Source organism: Chiloscyllium plagiosum, unplaced genomic scaffold, assembly GCF_037043375.1.
Source record: "Chiloscyllium plagiosum isolate Xiang-an unplaced genomic scaffold, Cpla_swu_hap1 HiC_scaffold_8, whole genome shotgun sequence".
In the NCBI taxonomy this organism is placed as follows: domain Eukaryota; kingdom Metazoa; phylum Chordata; class Chondrichthyes; order Orectolobiformes; family Hemiscylliidae; genus Chiloscyllium; species Chiloscyllium plagiosum.
In genome coordinates this window covers 6,810,706-6,829,530 of record NW_028270146.1, presented here as the reverse complement: position 1 = coordinate 6,829,530, position 18,825 = coordinate 6,810,706, and the positions used below count along the sequence as shown (strand labels likewise).

Sequence of the window (18,825 nt, the reverse complement as noted above, 5' to 3'; positions counted from 1 at the left end):
TGTACTGCGCTGTATTCTTCTATGTTCTATGTTCTAAATCAGCGTTAACATTTTGGGTCCAGTGACCCTTACTCAGAACTGTTAATTCTGATATCTCTTCACAAATGCTGAGTTTTTCCAGCACCTGTTTTTGCTTGTAGTTTGGGATTATGCTTGGCATGGACTGGTTGGACTGAAGAGTCTGTTTCCATGCTGTATAACCTCAGGAAATATTAGGACAGGTTGGGGAAAGAGATTGGTTTTTTAAGGAGCAGCTGTCAGAGAAAAATGAGCTGGAGAGGTTTGGGAATTTAATTCCAGAACCTCTGGCCCCGGGAGCTGGAAGACTGAGATTAATGGTCAATGCAGAATAATCAGGAATGCTCGTAAGATCGGAGTTTGAGGAGTCCTGTGATAGGGGGAAAGCAAGGCCATTGAGGGATTGGAAAACTAGAGTGTGAAATTAAAATCCTCATTTCACTGTGGTAGGTCAGCAAGCGCAGGCCGAGGTGGGAAGATGATGTACTCTGAGGGAGGACATGGACAGCAGAGGTGAGCACGCGCTCAACTTTATAGAGGATAGAATATGGGACCTTCACTCTTTCTGCAAAGACAGTGGGTGTAAAAGGGTTTTCTTTAGGCAAGAGCTGACTACAGAAGATTTGAAAAAGAGAAGGATGTTTGCAAGATTAAAAAGTTATTGATGACTTAATGTAAATCATTGATCATCAGGTCTGGAGTCAACTATTGTGGGCAGAAGAATATTAAATTGTGTGTGTGGTGTTTCATTTGTCAGTCACGTTGAGTGTGGGTAGAAACCTAAACTATTAAACACAATAGAGACAGCTCTGAACTCCTGGCCCTGGCTTCATGTGTTCTGGTAAATACTGGGAATTATTTTGTTTTTCTCCTTGTCCTAAAATAAAACCATCAATTCCAACAAATTTGATGAATCAGAATTTATTACGTTAAAAGTGCAGCAACAAGAATAGCTTGTGTTTTATTCTGTTAGACAATCAGCCCAGGACCTTGTGTCAACCACACTGCTGAACAAACAACTCAGCATTGCAAACCTTTCCCCTCAAACTTGTTTCGGGTCTCGATTCGGGAATGAAATGAAATTCTCTTGGTGGTGGATGATTTTAAGAGCAAGAAATAACTGCAGCAGTGGGAGAGATAGTCTGCTCTGCTAACAGTAACATAGACTCCAACTTCATCCTTCCAATTCATTCCTAAATTCCATCATTCCCAAAATTCTCTTGTTTTCTTCTTGAATATATTCACAGTTCTCTGGAGTAAAGAATTCGAAAGATTCTCAACCCTTCGAAGAAATTTCTCCTTATTTCAGTTCTAAATGACCGACTCCTTATCCTGATCCCATCTTTTAAATCTTGACTAATGTAAAACAACCTTTCCTATCTACCCCACTTGGTTTTGTATCATTTTCACTGAGATTACTGCTCACCCCTCTGGAGAGAATCTGGCCCCTGTTTATTTGATCCTTCATGGGCCAATTCCCTCATCTCTGGGATCAACCTTGTGAGCCTTTGCCATCTGTGAGTATTTGTGTACCCTTCTATCTGGATGCATCATGGCTTAGTACGGAAACTGCTCTGCCCAGGACCGTAAGAAAGCACAGAAGGTTGTGAACACAGCTCAGTCCATCCCATTGACTCCATCTACACTTCTCTTTGCCTTGGAAAGGCAGCCCAGCCAACATCATCAAAGACCTCTTCCAACCTCTTCCATCAGGCAAAAGCTTAAAAGATGCACATGCCAACAGGTTCAAGAACAGCTTCTTCCCGCTGTTATTAGATTTCTGAATGGACCTCTCAAATTTCAAATCTAATGTTGACCCTGCTCTTTGTGCACTTTCTCTGGCCGAACATTGTATTCCTCGCCGCGTTCAATCACTCCATGATCTTTGTATGTTATGATCTGCTTGTACTGCACGCAAAACAAAGCTTTTCACTGTACTCTGATAAGTAACATTAATAAATCTAATTAAAAAGAAAAAAAAACCCTTCCTTTAATGTAGGAACAGGGGTAGGCCATTCAGTCCATTGAACCTATCCCACCACTCACCGTAATCACGGCTGATTGAACACTTCATGCTTTTTCCCCACCCCATTCCCATTACTCAGTGCATCACTGGTAATCAGAAATCTATCATGCTTTATCTTATACAGACTCAAAGACTGAGCTCCGCAGCCCCCTGTGGTAAAGAATTCCAAAGACACACAACCCTTTGAGTAAAAGAAATTCTCTTCATCTCAGACCAAAGTGACATCCCCTTTATTAATAAATTGTTCCCCCTGGTTCTAGACTCCCCATCCAGCGTCAACAGTTGCAACTTCCCTGTCTATCCCTTGAAGTAATTTGTAGGTTTCAATGAGATCACCTCGCATTCTTTTGGAATTTTAAGTGAATCCAGGCTCAGTTTGTCCAATCTCTCCATAGGACAGTCCTGGCACTATTCCAGGAGTCACCTCAACAAAATCTGAAATAATTACAGTAAGACTTTGTCTAAAACCCCATCCCTTTATAATAAAGGCTCATGCTCCATTTGCCTTCCTCATTGCTTGCTGTCTCTGTGAGAGATTCCTTCAATGACAACTGTTGTTTATTTCTAACCATTAAAAAAAATAATTTGTTTCTCGGTTCTACTGAGGATTGTTAGACATTCCCTGACAATTGGCTGATGTTTCTCTGTCATTTGAGATAAAGATGTAATTGTACCGATGACTGACACCTCCTGGGTGGAGTTGGACATAGGAATATGAAAGAATCAAACCTCAAGCCACAGCTGCCATCTTTGTAAACACATTGAAGTGTCACTTTCACCATCACACACCGGAGAAGTCAAATCACCAGGAGGTCACACAAGGTCAAGGCAATGTCCTGCTGCTGTTAGAATGGTGGCTCAGTGGTTAGCACTGCTGCCTCACAGTACCAGGGTCCCAGGTTCAGGTGACTGTCTGTGTGGAGTTTGCACATTCTCCCCGTGTCTGCGTGGGTTTCCTCCGGGTGCTCCGGTTTCCTCCCACAATCCAACGATGTGCAGGTCAGGTGAGTTGGCCATGCTAAATTGCCCATAGCGTTAGTGTTAGGAGGGAAATGGTTCTGGATGGGTTACTCTTCGGAGGGTTGGTGTGGACTGGTTGGGCCAAAGGGCCTGTTTCCACACTGTAAGGAATCTAATCTCTCCTTATCACTTGCCTATTCATCCAGAAAACCAGGGTCTGGGGACCTGGGTTTGAATCCTGCCATGACAGATAGTGACATTTGAATTTAATAAAAATCTGGCATTAACATTCTAATGATGACCAATGCTAATTGTCATACATCCCCATCTGGTTCACTAACGTCTTTTAGGGAAAGAAATCTTCTGTCCTTGCCGAGGCTGGTCTACACGTGACTCCAGACCCACAGCAATGTGGTTGACTCTCCACTGTCATCTGAGTAATTAGGGATCTGCAATAAATGCTGGCCTGGTCAGTGACGTTCTCATCCTGTGAATGAATTTTTAAAAAGTCAAGAGATGTGTTGAGGCTGTGAATTGATCTCCATGGGACTGAAGAAGCAATTGCAGTAATGTCCCTGTGACGGTTTCTCTGGAGAGGAATGTGTGACAATACTCTGTAAAGGTCATCCAGGGATTTAAGATCGGAAAGATCAGATCTTAATCCTGTTGGAGCATTCAGGTCACGGCTGAGATGTACCTTAACTCCATTTCCCTACCGTTGTTCCTTATCCAATGAAGACCGCACTCTCAGATTGGATATCAGACCCTGGCTGATCGATAACATGATCTCAGAGCCTCCGTTAGTATCAATACCAAAACACACTTGCACTAAGGTTGGTCAGGCTTAGTTTTGAGGTTTCCAATGAACTCCTGGTTTCTCCAGATGTTTGAGGGAAGAGTATTCCAAATTTTCACTGCCCCTTGAAAGACTTCCTGACCTCACCTCTAAGCCATTACACTCCAACGTCCACACCCAAACCCCTTCCTCCCCCTGACCAAAGAAAACAGTCTCCCTCTATCTACATCTCATCCTCTCAATCACCATCTAACTTAGACCTTCTGGCTTGAGTTAAGCTTCAGAGCTTGAAGGAATACCAAATCCGACTTTTCAAATGAATGTGAGCCCATGGTATCTGATGAGTTTATGAATTTGCACAAGAGACAATGATTTGGAAGGTTCTGGAATAACTGAGATTATAGACTGAGAGGACAATAACCTAGAAGTCAGAGAAGTCAATCCTGGAAGGTCAGGAGTCGTGATCTATTGAAGACTTGATTCCAGGCTTATATCAGCAGCAGGCAAGTGGACAACTACCTGGGACTGGTGTAAATTCTGAGCATTAATGTTATTTTGTTTCGGGACTGAAGGCCTAAAGTCACCATGAAGCAACAGATAATTATCCCAGGCATTACAGAGTTTCTGCCTCAGGGTTAGTGATCACCAAGTCTAGCTCCCCATCCTCCCTAGATCAGGCCATCATTAAAAAATCCCCATAGAAGGAGGAGGAGGCCACTCAGCCCTTCAAGCCAGTTCGACATTCACTGAGACATAAACTACTGCCAACAGTTTAGGAAACAGACCCGTCACTGGCTAAATTCTCAGAGCAGTTCATACCGACAACAATAGGCCACTCGGCCCTTCGAGCTTGCTCCGCCATTTGATCTGATTTTAATCCCAGCTCTATATTCCTCCACACAATCTTCCATTCCCCTCGGTAATCAGGATTCTATTTCCCTCTGCCTTCAAAATACATACAGATTCTGTACTCACTGCCTCCTGGGGAAGGAAATTCTGAAGAAAATAATGTTTTCTCCTCTCTGGTTTAAACCTCCTCATTTTTAAGTAATGACCCTCTAGTTCTGGCTTCTCCCACAAGGGGAAACATCATTTTTACATTCACCTAGTCAAGTCCCCTCAAGATCTGATGTGTTTCAATTAAAATCACCTCTGGATGCCACTCTGGGACAATCCTGTTTGAGATAGGGAGTGAGATCTGCAATTCATCTTTGCATGAACAACCATCAAGAGGGAGCTGTCCCTGGGTGAATGAAACCTGCCCGAGTCAGAGCACCAACAGCTCTCCCTGCCCCAGACACCACCAGAGCGAAGAGAGACAGAGGTACCTGGTCAGGAGGGGAGGTTGGTATAGGAGACATGGGTTTGAGATTTGTGTGTTCCAATCTCTCTTTTATAGAATTATGGAATCCTACAGTGTGAAAACAGGCCTTTTGGCCCAACAAGTCCACACTGACCCTCTGAAGAGTACTCCACCCAATCATTCCCCATTTTCTACATCTATCCCTGACTGACACACCCTGAACACTTTGGACAATTTAGCCTGGCCAATTCACCCTAACCTGCACATTTTTGGACTGTGGGAGGAAACCAAAAAACCCAGAAGAAACCCACGCAGACACAGGGAGAATGTGCAAACTCCACACAGACAGTGGCCTAGGCTGGAATTGAACTTGGATCCCTGGTGCTGTGAGGCAGCAGTGCTAACCACTGAGCCACTGTGCCTTCCCTTCATCTATCACAGGAGGATGTCTAGTCTAGCACTGAGTGACCAGGCATTTTCAAAGTTTATTCTTGGGATGTGGATATTGGTGAGAAGCCTGGGACTGGAGAGTCTTTTCCCCGAGCAAACCTGTTGTCAATGATTATTATAATGGGTGACATCTGCAGGCCACTGCAGTCACTGGTCACATGTAGTTGGTGCACAGAGGCTGGATTCAGAGGGAGGGATAGTTGGATGCATCCAGCTCCAGGAAATCTGCAACACCTTCCAAAACAAACAGAAGAAATGATCTTTCCCACAAGAATGACGCCAACCCCCTGCCCCCAGCATACCCCCACCACCGACGCTCAGTAGCAGCAGTGTGTACCATCTACAAGATGCACTGCAGAAACTCACCAAAGATCTTCAGGCAGCACCTTCCAAACCAATAACCACTTCCATCTAGAAGGGAAAGGGCAGCAGATACATGGGAACATCACCCCCTGCAAGTTCCCTCCGAGCCACTCACCATCCTGACTTGGAAATATATCGCCGTTCCTTCACAGTCGTTGGGTCAAAATCCTGGAATCCCCTCCCGAAGGGCATTGTGGGTCAACCCACAGCACATGGACTGCAGCGGGTCAAGAAGGCAGCTCACCCCCACCTTCTCAAGTGGTTTGGAAGGTGCTGTCTAAGGACCTTTAGCAAATGTTTCATCTTGTAGATAGTGCACACTGCTGCCACTGAGCGTCAGTGGTGGAGGGAGTAGATATTTGTGGAAGTGGTGTCAATCAAGCAACTGTTTTGACCCTGGATAGTATCGAGCTTCTTGAGTGTTGTTGGAGCTGCACCCATCCAGGCAACACTCAAGAAACTCAACACTACGTCTTCTCACTGAGGTGAAGTGATGTTTCAACGAGAGTTACTTTCACTTTCTCATGCAATATTCAGGTGGCCATTCAGTCTCCACCACAGCCAAGAGACAATCCTATCGGCTCGAGTGAAAACACCTCCCAGTATGTCACCTCATCCTGAGTGTCAGTCGGGTAACTGAGTGTGAGGGAGGATAATGTGTGGGGGAGGGTGATGGAGGAAACAAGGAGAGAGGCACCTCAGAGACTGTCTTACTCAGGCTGGACAGCGAGAGAGACAGAGTGGTCACGGCTCAGAGTGAGGGAGAGAATGGTCAAGGCAGAGGGATAGAGAGAGAGAGAGAAAGTGTGAGTGTGTGTGAGAAAGAGAGAGAGACAGTGTGGTCAGGGCAGAGAGAGAGAGGGGAAGAGAGTGGTCAAGGCATTGAGAGAGAGTCAGAGTGAGAGGGGAAGAGAGAGTGTGTGGTCAAGGCAGTGAGAGAGAGAGAGCGTGGTCAAGGCAAAGAGAAACAGAGAGTGGTCAAGGGAGTGAGAGAGAGGGTGCAGGTTTCCTGGCTGAATAGCTGTCATTTTGAGAGAGCATTGTCACGGAGAGAGAGGAGTGAAGATTTGCATTGGGAGGAGCGAAGATTTTGTTGTTAAACATGAAACCAGTTGAGGTTTGAACTCTGCCGTTGTCTGGCTCACACTCCTCATGCATCCACTATGAATCCCGAGGTTCCGACAGGGGACAGTTTTCTGGAAGGATTGTCATCGCAGTTTCTCCAGCCACTTGCTCCACTGCAGCCTGCATCGCTGACTGCACAATACAGGAGGCTGTGTGAAGTAAGGCTGCCTCCTGGCTCCCTGCTCCAGGAACAACATCACTCAGAGGGTCAGTGTCTCCTTGCCCATCTGCTGCCCAGCACCCCTCCTCTGACAAGCCATCCCAATTCACACGGTGATGACCTTGACATCCAGCAGTAACATCTTCCTCAGAGCAGCTGGGGGAACGGACAGAGCCACAGTCGGGGGGAGCAGTGGCTCTAACAATGTTTATTCCTTGTTCAATAAATCCCAGTGATGTCCCAGTCGCACCCACCTGCACATCTTGTACTTGCTTAGTGTTACCATTTGGAGAGAAGCAGCCAGGATTTGTGGTCTTCCTGATGCTTAACTCAGTGAGATTGCACCATTGCTGTTCAGCTGACTCCTGGATTGGATTCTGTGCAGCCTTCTCAATGGTCAATGGCTCTGGGGATGTTTCTTCCTTTGTCAATGGGAGTGATTGCAACAGAATGGTGCTTGGCCTTTGCAAATCAGCACGTTCTATTGGAGCGAGTCTGGAATGAGACCGCATTCCCCTCGCCAGCTCTTGTCTCTCTGTCTCGATAACAGGTCCTAAAGCATCTAGAGTCAACTTTTCCTGTAAATGACCTGGAAACCCATCAGTGCCCAGAGGGTAAGATGGGTTTACTTTGGCACTGCCAATCTCACATTGCATTCCCTGTGGTATCAATGGCACAAACTCAAAGTCACATGACCACTGGCTGCCATCTTGTCTGCTATCAACCAATGTCTCTTGCCCATTGTCATTGGAAAGCTCCACCTCATCCTGAGATGTTGCTGGGGGAGATCCTTTGATCATGACTCTCTCTTCCACCCTGTCCCAGTGGATCTCAGCCTGGGAATCCTTAGAGGCATCTGGTACTGAAGGATCTTGGTGCTTATTCAGTGACACGGCCACCGTTTGGGAATGAAGGGTTTCATTATCTGCATGTGGGGGACTTGAGCAATAGGCAGCTGCCTCGGAATTTTCACTTGGACTCCGGTCTCCCTCCTCTCCGATTTGCTTTCTGAGCGATGCCTTTGAGTCGGATGAGGCAGTTAGTTCAGATTCCTGGGAATCCGGTAGGATTCCGGTCTCCGACTGGTTCTGGCTGCCTGAGAGATCAGTGTTTCTCTCGGCGAAACTTCTCCAGTCCTTTCTCGACTTCATGAGGTACCTGAAGGAAGCCCAGCCGCTGGACCTTCTCCTCAGCTTGGAGCGACTGCCCGATCTCTGAAACTCCGGTTCCCCTTCCTGGAGGGCTGCTTTGGGTTCACTGGGATCTTCCTGGGCTTGAGCACTGAGGCCAGGCCCTCTTGGTGAGGAGAGGTTCGAGTCGCAGCCTGCAGTACTGTGCCAGGGGGGTCCAGGAACGTCTCCCTGACACTCAGCTATCTGTGCAGGAAGGCAGCTCCGGCCCTCCCTCTCAGCCTTGATCAGAGTCTGAGCCACTCGCTGACCATTCGGAGACCCTTCCTCCTCCTCCTCCTCCTCTTGGTGCTGTCTCGTTTTCTTCACACAGATCAGAGATCTCCAGGCAGTGCCTGACCCCCTCACTCCCTTGGTCCACCTCTTCCTTCTCACTCTCGCCCCCTTCCCCGATTTGATTCCGTGTTTGACAGGGGCCTGGATCAGGGGGCCTTCCTGTCCTCTGACCCCGGGCTTGCTCAGTGAGGAATGACACACCTTTCCTTCATCTTCCTCTCCTGGATATCCACTCGCCACACTCTCTTCAAAGACTGAATCATCAATCCCTGGGGTCATGGACCACGCTGAGACATTGGGAACCTCAGAACGGTTGCCCCTCGTCCAGGCTCCAGTTGCCTCATCCTCCTGGAGGTCAGAGGTGGTCACTCCAGCCTGATTCCTCCGAAACCTGCAATTGCCCTCCATCCCGCCTTGGCTTCCCTTTGGATGATCTCCTTTCTTGGTTTTCATGAGGAATAACTTGGGAGGGCCTCCTCTGGTTAGCTTCCTCACCAATCCAGTCTTTGCCTTGTACTTGTTCATGACAGCTGAGGATTATGGGATAGTCACCTCCATCTGGCTTGTACCTTCACCGCAATTTCAGGTTATGGTCACACCCTGAGGGGGGTTTTCTCATCTACCCCAGACACACGTTAACATCTCTCTGATCAGTGATCACTTTCCGTTTAATCTCAGACCTGGAAAAAGAATGGTCACTTAGTACAACATTAAGACCACGGCTTAGAACTGGAAACCTGAAATAAAAGGCAGATTGCTGGAGGAGCTCTGTGGAGAGAGAGACTAGGTTGATGTCTCAGCTTAATGACCTTTCAATGGAACATCCCAAAGACAGACAGTCACACCAGCCAATGGTACCTAGGAATTCTACAGCACAGAAACAGGCCACTCGACCCATCATATCTGTGCCCATTCCAAATACTCCCACCTCCTCAGCGAAAACTCTGGGCTGCTTTCCCTCTCAATGTTAATTCAATTCCTTTTGAAAGTTATTGTTGAGTCTTTCTGGCTTTATGAAAGGCAATTCATGCTAAGCAATTTTCCTGCAGTGTTTTTCTGAGGATGTGACTAATGGAGTGGATAAGGGATGTGGTGGATCTGGATTTTCAGAGGGTTTTTTGAAGAGGTCCCCTATAAGAGGTTGGTGGACCAAGCTAACGCACAGGGGGTGGGGGAGGGAGATGGGATCAGGGGTGATATTTTATCATGGATGGAGGATTGGTTCTCAGACAGAAACAGACAGTGGGTGTAAATGGATCTTTTTCTGGTTGGACAGGCAGTGATGAATGGGGTTGCACAGGGATCAGTACTTGGGCCCCAGCTCCTCATGGTTTATATCAATGACCTGGATGAGGGAACTGAATACAACATTCCAAATTTGCCAACGACACAAGTTTGGTGGGTGGGATTGTGAGGAGAGTGCAAGGAGGCTTCAGGTGATTTAGACAAGTGAGTGAGTGGATAAACATGTGTCAGATACAGCACAATGTGATTAAGTGTGACTTCCGTGCGAAACACAGCGAAAGCAGAGTATTATTTAAATAGTGATCTACTGGGAAGTGTGGATCTACAAAGAGACCTGAATGTCTGTGTTACACCAGCCAATGAAAGTAGACAGGCAGGAGCAGCAAGCTAACAAGAGGAGAAATGGCACACTGACTTTCATTACTCTGTCTATAATCTAGACAGGGAGAAAGTGAGGACCGCAATGCTGGAGATTAGAGTCGAGTGTGTGGTGCTGGAAAAGCACAGCAGGTCAGGCAATGTCCGAGGAGCAGAAGGATCGACGTTTCGGGCTAAAGCCCTTCATCAGGAATAGGCACACTCAACTATAATCTAGACTGTCTGATTGTCATCTCTATGTCTGTACTCACTCCCTATAAACCTGTCATCACCTTAAACATATCTATGTGGTTACCTCTCAGTTGTCAATCTGAGGCTATTCACCAAGAAAAACAAACTCATTGATACCCAGCTGGCAATAACATGGCTAGAACTAGCCTGGCACAGAAGGCATTTGGTATGTTTCCTTTATTGGTCAGAGCATTGAGTACAGGAGTTGGGAGGTCATGTTGTGGCTGTACAGGACAGTGGTTAGGCCACTATTGGAATATTGCTTGCAATTCTGGTCTCTTTCCTATCGGAAAGATGTTGTGAAACTTGAAAGGGTTCAGAAAAGATTTACAAGGATGTTGCCAGAGTTGGAGGATTTGAGCTATGGGGAGAAGCTGAACAGGCTGGGGCTGTTTTCCCTGAAGCGTTGGAGGCTGAGGGGTGACTTTATAGACGTTTATAAAATTATGAGGTGCATGGATAGGGTAAATAGACAAGGTCTTTTCCCTGGGATGGGGGAGTCCAGAACTAGAGGGCATAGGTTTAGGGTGAGAGGGGAAAGATATAAAAGAGACCTAAGGGGCAACGTTTTCATGCAGAGGATTGTGTGTGTGGGGAATGGGCTGTCAGAGGATGTGGTGGAGGCTGGTACAATTGCAACATTTAGATTAGATTAGATTAGATTACTTACAGTGTGGAAACAGGCCCTTCGGCCCAACAAATCCACACCGCCCCGCCGAAGCGCAACCCACCCATATCCCTACATTTATTCCTTACCTAACACTACGGGCAATTTAGCATGGCCAATTCACCTGACCTGCACATCTTTGGACTGTCGGAGGAAACCGGAGCACCCGGAGGAAACCCACGCAGACACGGTGGGAATGTGCAAACTCCACACAGTCAGTCACCTGAGGCGGGAATTGAACCCGGGTCTCTGGCGCTGTGAGGCAGCAGTGCTAACCACTGGGCCACCGTGCCACCCACAAAAGGCATTTAAAAGGCATTTGGATGGGTATATGAATAGGAAGGGTTTGGAGGGATATGGCCTGGGTACTGGCAGGTGGGACTAGATTGGGTTGGGATATCTGGTCGGCATGGACGGGTTGGACCTAAGGGTCTGTTTCCGTGCTGTACATCCCTATAACTCTATGATTCTAAGTCACGTGTCAATAACAGCAGAGACAGGGAGGAGCAGATTGGGGGCAGATTTTGGAAAGGTGCAGAAGTAACAGGGTTGTTGTCATGGTGACTTTAACTTCCCTAATATTGATCAGAACCTCCTTAGTTCAAACAGTTTGGATGGAGCAGTTTTTGTCAGGTGACAACAGGAAGGGTTCCTGATGCAATATGTAGATAGTCCGACGAGAGAGGAGGTCATATTGGATTTGGTGTTTGGCAACGAACTAAGTCAGGAGTCAGAGCTCTTGGTGGGAGAGCATTTCAGTGATTGTGATCACAGTTCCCTGACCTTTACTGTACTATGGAGAGGGATAGGAGCAGACGGTATGGGAATGTATTTAATTGGGGGAGGCAGAATTACTATGCTATTAGGCAGGAACTGCTGCATCTAAATTGGGAACTGTTATGAAGATGTGGGTGTACTGTACCTTTAAGAGAGTTGAAGGAATTAGAGAGGCACAGAGAGTACTGGAAAATTTACAATGTAATGTTTGGTCCAGCAGCTAGCAGTACCAAGGATGCTATGAGAAAAAACAAATCAAATTCAAATTCAGCCAATCAGTTTAAATTATACCCCAAGATACCAAATTACAATCAAGTTTGAATTTGATATTTTGGCAATATTAAGACCCATGAAATGATCCATTGCTTTGGGGTATAAGACTGGGAAAATTGAACAGTTAGGGGAGAGCTGCCAAGCCACCAGCAGGTATTGACTGCCCACAGAATAGCTCTCTTAAAGGTACCTTTATCTATCAATGACCTGTGAAACAGAAATCCCTAAGAAGAAGGAAAGAAGACAGAGGAAGATACAAAGAGAAGATTCGACAGCTGGCTGGTTTTGAAATTTGAATACTTTGATAAATCTAATTGGGGGTTTTATCTGACCAGTATTATAGAAAGGCAAGTAAAAGATAGGTTAGAGAAAGGCATTGTAAATGGTTGTTAGTTAATAATTTTCTGTTAGACTTTTAAGTAAAAATAAAGTTGTTAATTTTTACTTTAAACAGAACTTTGGGATAGTTCTTGATCTCTTGAATTTTCACAGATTACTGCACAGGATAAATTTTTTCTGTGTTGCCGGTTTAAGTTAACAGGGGGGGTTTACCCCGTGTCATAACAGGAACAGATGTTCTCAGGGAAATGCGGGACAGAAATGTGGAGGTTGTTGAGGGAGCACTTGCTGCAAGTGCTGGACAGGTTTGTCCCACTGAGGCAAGGATGGGATGGCAGGGTAAAGGGATGACAAGAGATGTGGAAAATCTAGTCACGAGGAAGAAGGAAGCTTACTTAAGGTTGAGGAGGCAAGGATCAGACAGGGGTCTAGAGGGGGGTTACAAGATAGCCAGGAAGGAATTGATGAATGGACTGAGGAGAGTGAGAAGGGAGCATGAAAAAGCCTGAGTGGATAAGATTAAGGAAAACCCTAAGGCATTCCACACTTATGTGAGGAACAAGAGGACCTTCATCCCCTCCCCCACTCACCTATTGTACTCTATGCTACTTTCTCCCCACCCCCACCCTCCTCTAGCTTATCTCTCCACGCTTCAGGCTCTCTGCCTTTATTCCTGATGAAGGGCTTTTGCCCGAAACGTCGATTTTACTGCTCCTCGGATGCTGCTTGAACTGCTGTGCTCTTCCAGCACCACTCTAATCCAGAATCTGGTTTCCAGCATCTGCAGTCATTGTTTTTACCTGAGGCTAGGGCCGATCAGGGATAGAGGAGGGAACTTGTGCCGGGAGTTGGAGGAAGTAGGGGAGGTCCTTAATGAATACTTTGCTTCAGTATTCATTACTGAGAGGGACCTTGCTGTTTCTGAGATCAGCATGAAACAATCAAAAACAGGTTGATGTTAGGAAGGAGGATGTGCTGAAAAGTTTGAAAACGTAAGGATAGATAAGTCCCCTGGGCCAGAAGGGATATAACCAAGGTTACTATGGGGAGCGAGGGAAGAGACTGCTGGCCTTTGACGATGATCTTTGCATCCTCACTGTCCACTGGAGTAGTACCAGATGATTGGAGAGTGGCAAATGTTATTCCTGTGTTCAAGAGAGTGAATAGGGATAATGCTAGGAATTTTAGACCTGTCAGTTTTACATCAGTGGTGGGCAAAGTATTGGAGAGGATTCTGAGAGACAGGATTTATGATTATCTGGAAAGCCATAGTTTGATTAGAGATAGTCAGCATGGCTTTGTGAGGGGCAGGTCATGCCTCACAAACCTTATTAAATTCTTTGAGGATGTGACAAAATACATTGATGAAGGTAGAGCAGTGGATGTGGTGTATATGGATTTTAGCAACATGTTTGATAAGGTTCCCCATGGCAGGCTCATTCAGAAAGTATGGAGGCATGGGATACAGGGAAATGTGTCAGTCTGGAAACACCTTTTAGGGAAGGTAATAACCACAGGCAGGAGGAGGTCATTTAGCCCACCATTCAATACAATCCCGACTGAGCTCACCTTGGCCTCAACTCCACTCTCCTGCCAGCTTCCGATAACCCTCCAACCAGCTCTGCGTCTGGTCTATATGTGACACCAATCCCACAGCAGCATGGTCAATGTTTAACTGCCCTGTGAGCAACTACAGAGGGGCAAGACATGTTCCCCCACCCCATTAGATGAATGATTTTTGAAACAAAAGTAGATTTGAGGGTTATCAAATCCGCTATGATCTCATTGAATGGAAGAGCAGACTCGATGGGCTGAATGGCCTACATCTCATGGGGCACACATTTTGATACTTACTGTCCCCAGACGGTCCGGATTATTACAATTCCGACTGCTTGATTAATCATTGGCTCTTTCAGCTTCGCTGCTTATGACCCATGACCCACCACCCTGTCCCTGGGCAGCTGTCCCCCAGGGAAACCTTCATCAGCTCCCCCCTCCCCCGATCAATGCCAAATATGGAGCCTTGCAGGGGTTGGGGAATGTTCAACAGTGAAACTTGTTTCTCATCCTTAAGGAACAGCTTCCACAAGGAGACAGAGAGAAGCCAGAGAGAGTAAGAGAGAGAGGGAGTGACAGAGAAAGAGAGAGAGAGAGAGAGAGAGATGGGAAGAGAGAGAGACAGAGAGAAAGGAGAGGGAGAAACAGGAGAGACAGAGAAACAAAGAGAGACAGATAGATAGACAGAGAAGGAGAAAGAGAGAGAGACAGAGAAGAAAAGGAAGACAGAGGGAAAGAGAGACACATGAGAGAAAGAGAGAGACAGAAAGAAAGAGATAGAGACACATGAGAGAATGAAACAGAGAAAGACGAGAGAGGGGGTGAGATACAGAGAGAGAGAAGGAAAAAGAGAGAGATAAAGAGGGAGAGACAGTGTGACAGAGATACACGAGAGAGACACACTTATAAAGAGACAGAGAGAGAGCAATAGACACAGTGGGAGAGAGACAGACACACACACAGACACAAGAGAGGGAGAGATGTTCAGAGATAAAGGAAAAGAGACAAAATGTGAGAGACAAAGAGAGACAGAGGGAGATGGAGTGAGAAAGAGAGACAGAGACACACAGAGTGCGATATGGGAGAGAGAGAAGGGGAGTTAAGAGAAGAGGGAGAGAGAGAGTGTGAGAGAGAGAGAAAGAGAGCTGGGGTTGAAACACAGAGAGAGTCCAGCCTGCCTCTGCTGGTCTGGTTTTAACTCAGTCCAGATGCTGTCGCTAACAGCTCGCCCCCTCTATCTCCGTGAAATTCATGAAACAGTGAGGTATTTAAATTGTTTTGAATCCATTAACACCGCCGCAGAAGTAGCTGAATTGTGAGTCGTCACCCTGCTGGGCACTGAAAATTAACACAGTTCAACTTTGCAAATGAGAATAATGGGAAGGTTCTGGTTCTCATGGGGATGGCCTCAACTGGGACCTTGGGGTCATGTCACACTACAGACGACCCCACTACACTATAGACTCAGACACGCATGCACACACATACACAATACACACGTGCACGCACACACACGCTCACACACACACACACACTCACATACACACGCGCGTGTACACACACATACGCACGCGCGCGCACACACGCTTGCACACGCACACACACCCGCGTGCTTGCGTACACACATGTGTGCACGCACACACGCATACACACATGTGCATGCACACACACATATATACACACACACACACGTGCGCACACGCACGCACACACACGCGCACACACATACACCTCTCATACACACACTCTCTCGGACACACAGACATACACCCTCCACACTCACAGTCAAGCACACACCCTCTCACAGGCTTAAACTCTGTCACACTCATACACACATTCTACCAAGCACGCACACACACAAACACACACTCTCACACTCACACTCACATGCACACACTCACACTCTCTCTCTCCCTCTCAGGCACACGCACACACACACAAGTCTTTGGGGTGAATTTATATTTGCAGATAAATTCTATTCTGCTCAAAAAATGCAGAATCTGCAGGCAGACAATCCATGTAATATTTATAAATTCAACCTTGGAAATAGAACCAGTCTGGCTCAAGATTGGGATACAGACAGACTCTCACCTCACACCTTTAATACATTGTCTGAGTGAGATGTCACCTTTTTTTAAATAAAACCTTAAGTTATCTTGAGAATGTAACTTGAAAGAAGTTCTGAGATGTACATATTATTGAACCAAAACCTGCAGCCCATTCTAAAAGATGAAAGACTTAACAACAATCTGGGTTTGTTTGATATATCATTTCAGTTGGATGACACTGTAATCTTTTGCTTCAAACTCTGTGTTTTATAGTCGTATTCTCCACCACCACCTGGTGAAGGGGCAGCGCTCCAAAAGCTAGTGCTTCCAAATAAACCTGTTAGACTACAACCTGGTGTTGTGTGATTTTTAACTAACTCTGAATGAACATTAAGTCAATAAGGAGACTTTGATGAAGCAAACAGAATGGATGGAGCTGCTGAAACAAGACCACACTGTTTATGGAGGAAGGCTACAACATGTGGGAAGGCCATTCTGTCCATTGTCTCTGTGCAAGCTCTTTTAAAGAGCTTGATAATTAGCCGCCACTCCTACTCTGTCCCTCCCAGCTCTGAGAAATTCTCCTGTTTAAGCGCTTAACCAAGTCCCTTTTGAAAGGTCCCATTGCAGATTATGGGTCACACCCTGCCCTTGCAGTTTTAATATTCTCTTCCCCTTCTCTCTGTGTCCCTCCAGTTACTACCCAAACACTCTATTTCTCAACTGGCCGTGGTTTTAAACCCGTGCACCTCCCCACAACCATCTCCGCTGGAGCCTGGGTTTTCACCTCACTCCTCAATTACCCCATTCCCACTGGGTCACCGAGATTGGGGGACAAAGACACTGTGTGAGTGTAGGCAGGGTTTTGACCAGTGGAGGTGTCTCAGCAAGGTGTGTTGCTTGGGTGTCTCCTGTACCACCTTCATTCCGCCCCCCCCCCCCCCGCCCCGCACCCCTCCACCCCCAACGAATGGCCTCTTCACAGCTCCTGGAATTGTAACAGGATAAGGAATAGGATCAGGATTAGACCATTAGTACCCCCCTACCCCACCCCTCGGAGAGAGCTGCTATCTTTCATTAACACCATGGTTGAGTTAATTGTACCTTCAATTCCACTCTCCCTTGACTTCCCCATTGATGATGGATCATGAATATTTTCATTGATAAATCCCCCCCCCCCCACCACCCTCTGCACCCATCTCTCCCTGGGATAGACAATTCTAAAGATTCACTGCATCAGAGATGAAACATCTCCCCATTTCAATCTGGGGCAGGCTGTCAGGGGGTGGGGGGGCATCTGACTTTTACAATGTGCCCCTTCGTACCACAATCCCCCACAAGGAGAAACAATACCCACCCCAGCATCGACCCCGATAATCCCCCAGTAAAGTAACATCATTGTTCCTGTGGGATTCAGAGGGGAGAGCTCTCAACACCAGCACCCAGCACTAACAGCTATCTGTTACAGAAAGAAGGTGGAACCTCATCTATTGAATTGTGTTGGTTGTTACCTTTTTAAAGTTACAGGAGTTTCCAACCATCGCAGTCAGTGCAACTGGTTCGATTCTCTAGCAGCCACTAAAACCTTCCAGCCACAGAGTTAGTGCTGTATCAGCACGATCACTAGATAGAGAGAGGGGGAGGGGGAGGGGGAGAGATAGAGAGGGGGGGGGGGAGAGAGAGAGGGAGACAGAGGGAGATGGAGAGGGAGGGGGACAGAAAGAGAGAGGGGGCAGAGAGCGAGGGAGATGGAGAGGGAGAGACAGGAATAGGGAGAGAGAGGGAGAGGGAGATGGAGAGAGAGAGGGAGAGGGGCAGGGAGAGAGGGAGGGGGAGAGAGAGAGAATAGGGAGAGGGACACGGAGAGAGAGAGAGAGGGAGAAAGAGGGAGAGGGAGAGAGAGGAGGAGAGGGAGAGAGGGAAGGGGAGAGAGAGAGAGAGGGAGAGAGGTAAGAAAAGAGAAAGGAAAACAGAGTCAAGAGTGATAGAGAGACAGTGAGAAAGGGCACCAGGAGAAATCAGGGAGAGCAGGATAGAGGCAAATACGTTTAAAGAGACAGTGTAGTGGAAAACAGACATACAAAACGTCAGAATTGGCTGTGAGACACACACACACTGGAAGCAGATGGAAGTGTAAAAGTAACCCTGACCAGACAGATAATACAGGTTTGATACAATAGACTGAGGATTCAGAGGGACAGCGTGTGTAAAAAGTGGAGAGATGTTGCACATACGGAGAAAATACAGGAGCATGAATGGCAGAATGTTACAGTTCAGAAACGATAGAGACGATATCAGAATATTGAGAATTTACATGCTGTGGATAAATATAGAAAACAGGATAATGTAAATGATATACATGGATGAAGCCTATATAGAAGTAAAAAATATTCAGAGATGTCAGAGTACACAATGCCATTAATGAAATCGTTGACATTTCCAGGTACAGTTGTAACTCACCGTATTGCTGAGCCCACACAAGTATTCCGTTCACACTCTCAGCGATCTCTGCAAGGCTCTGTGCAGACACTCCTTTCCCCAGCTCTGTCCAGGACCTCCCACCCTGACAGCTCGCCTCTGATACCAACCACGTGTGATCGACAGCACACTGCTGTTCCAAACCAACACGAAGAAGCATACGGA

General features: G+C 46.7%; 1 protein-coding gene across 1 annotated transcript; it reads right to left on the bottom strand.

The window, feature by feature from the left end:
• Positions 1–943: 943 nt before the first annotated feature.
• On the bottom strand, positions 944–17,772 carry LOC122553942 (uncharacterized). The gene is made up of 2 exons (XM_087989562.1): positions 17,694–17,772; positions 944–9,347 (listed from the first exon to the last, which is right to left on the bottom strand). Exon 2 carries the CDS (start codon positions 9,190–9,192, stop codon positions 7,078–7,080), a length of 2,115 nt encoding a protein of 704 aa, XP_087845688.1. The 5' UTR covers positions 9,193–9,347; positions 17,694–17,772; the 3' UTR covers positions 944–7,077.
• Between the last annotated feature and the right edge of the window lie 1,053 nt (positions 17,773–18,825).

What these genes read in the sequence shown, in the direction of transcription:
- LOC122553942 (XM_087989562.1), bottom strand. Translation starts at nt 9,192, where the DNA reads ATGAACAAGTACAAGGCAAAGACTGGATTGGTGAGGAAGCTAACCAGA.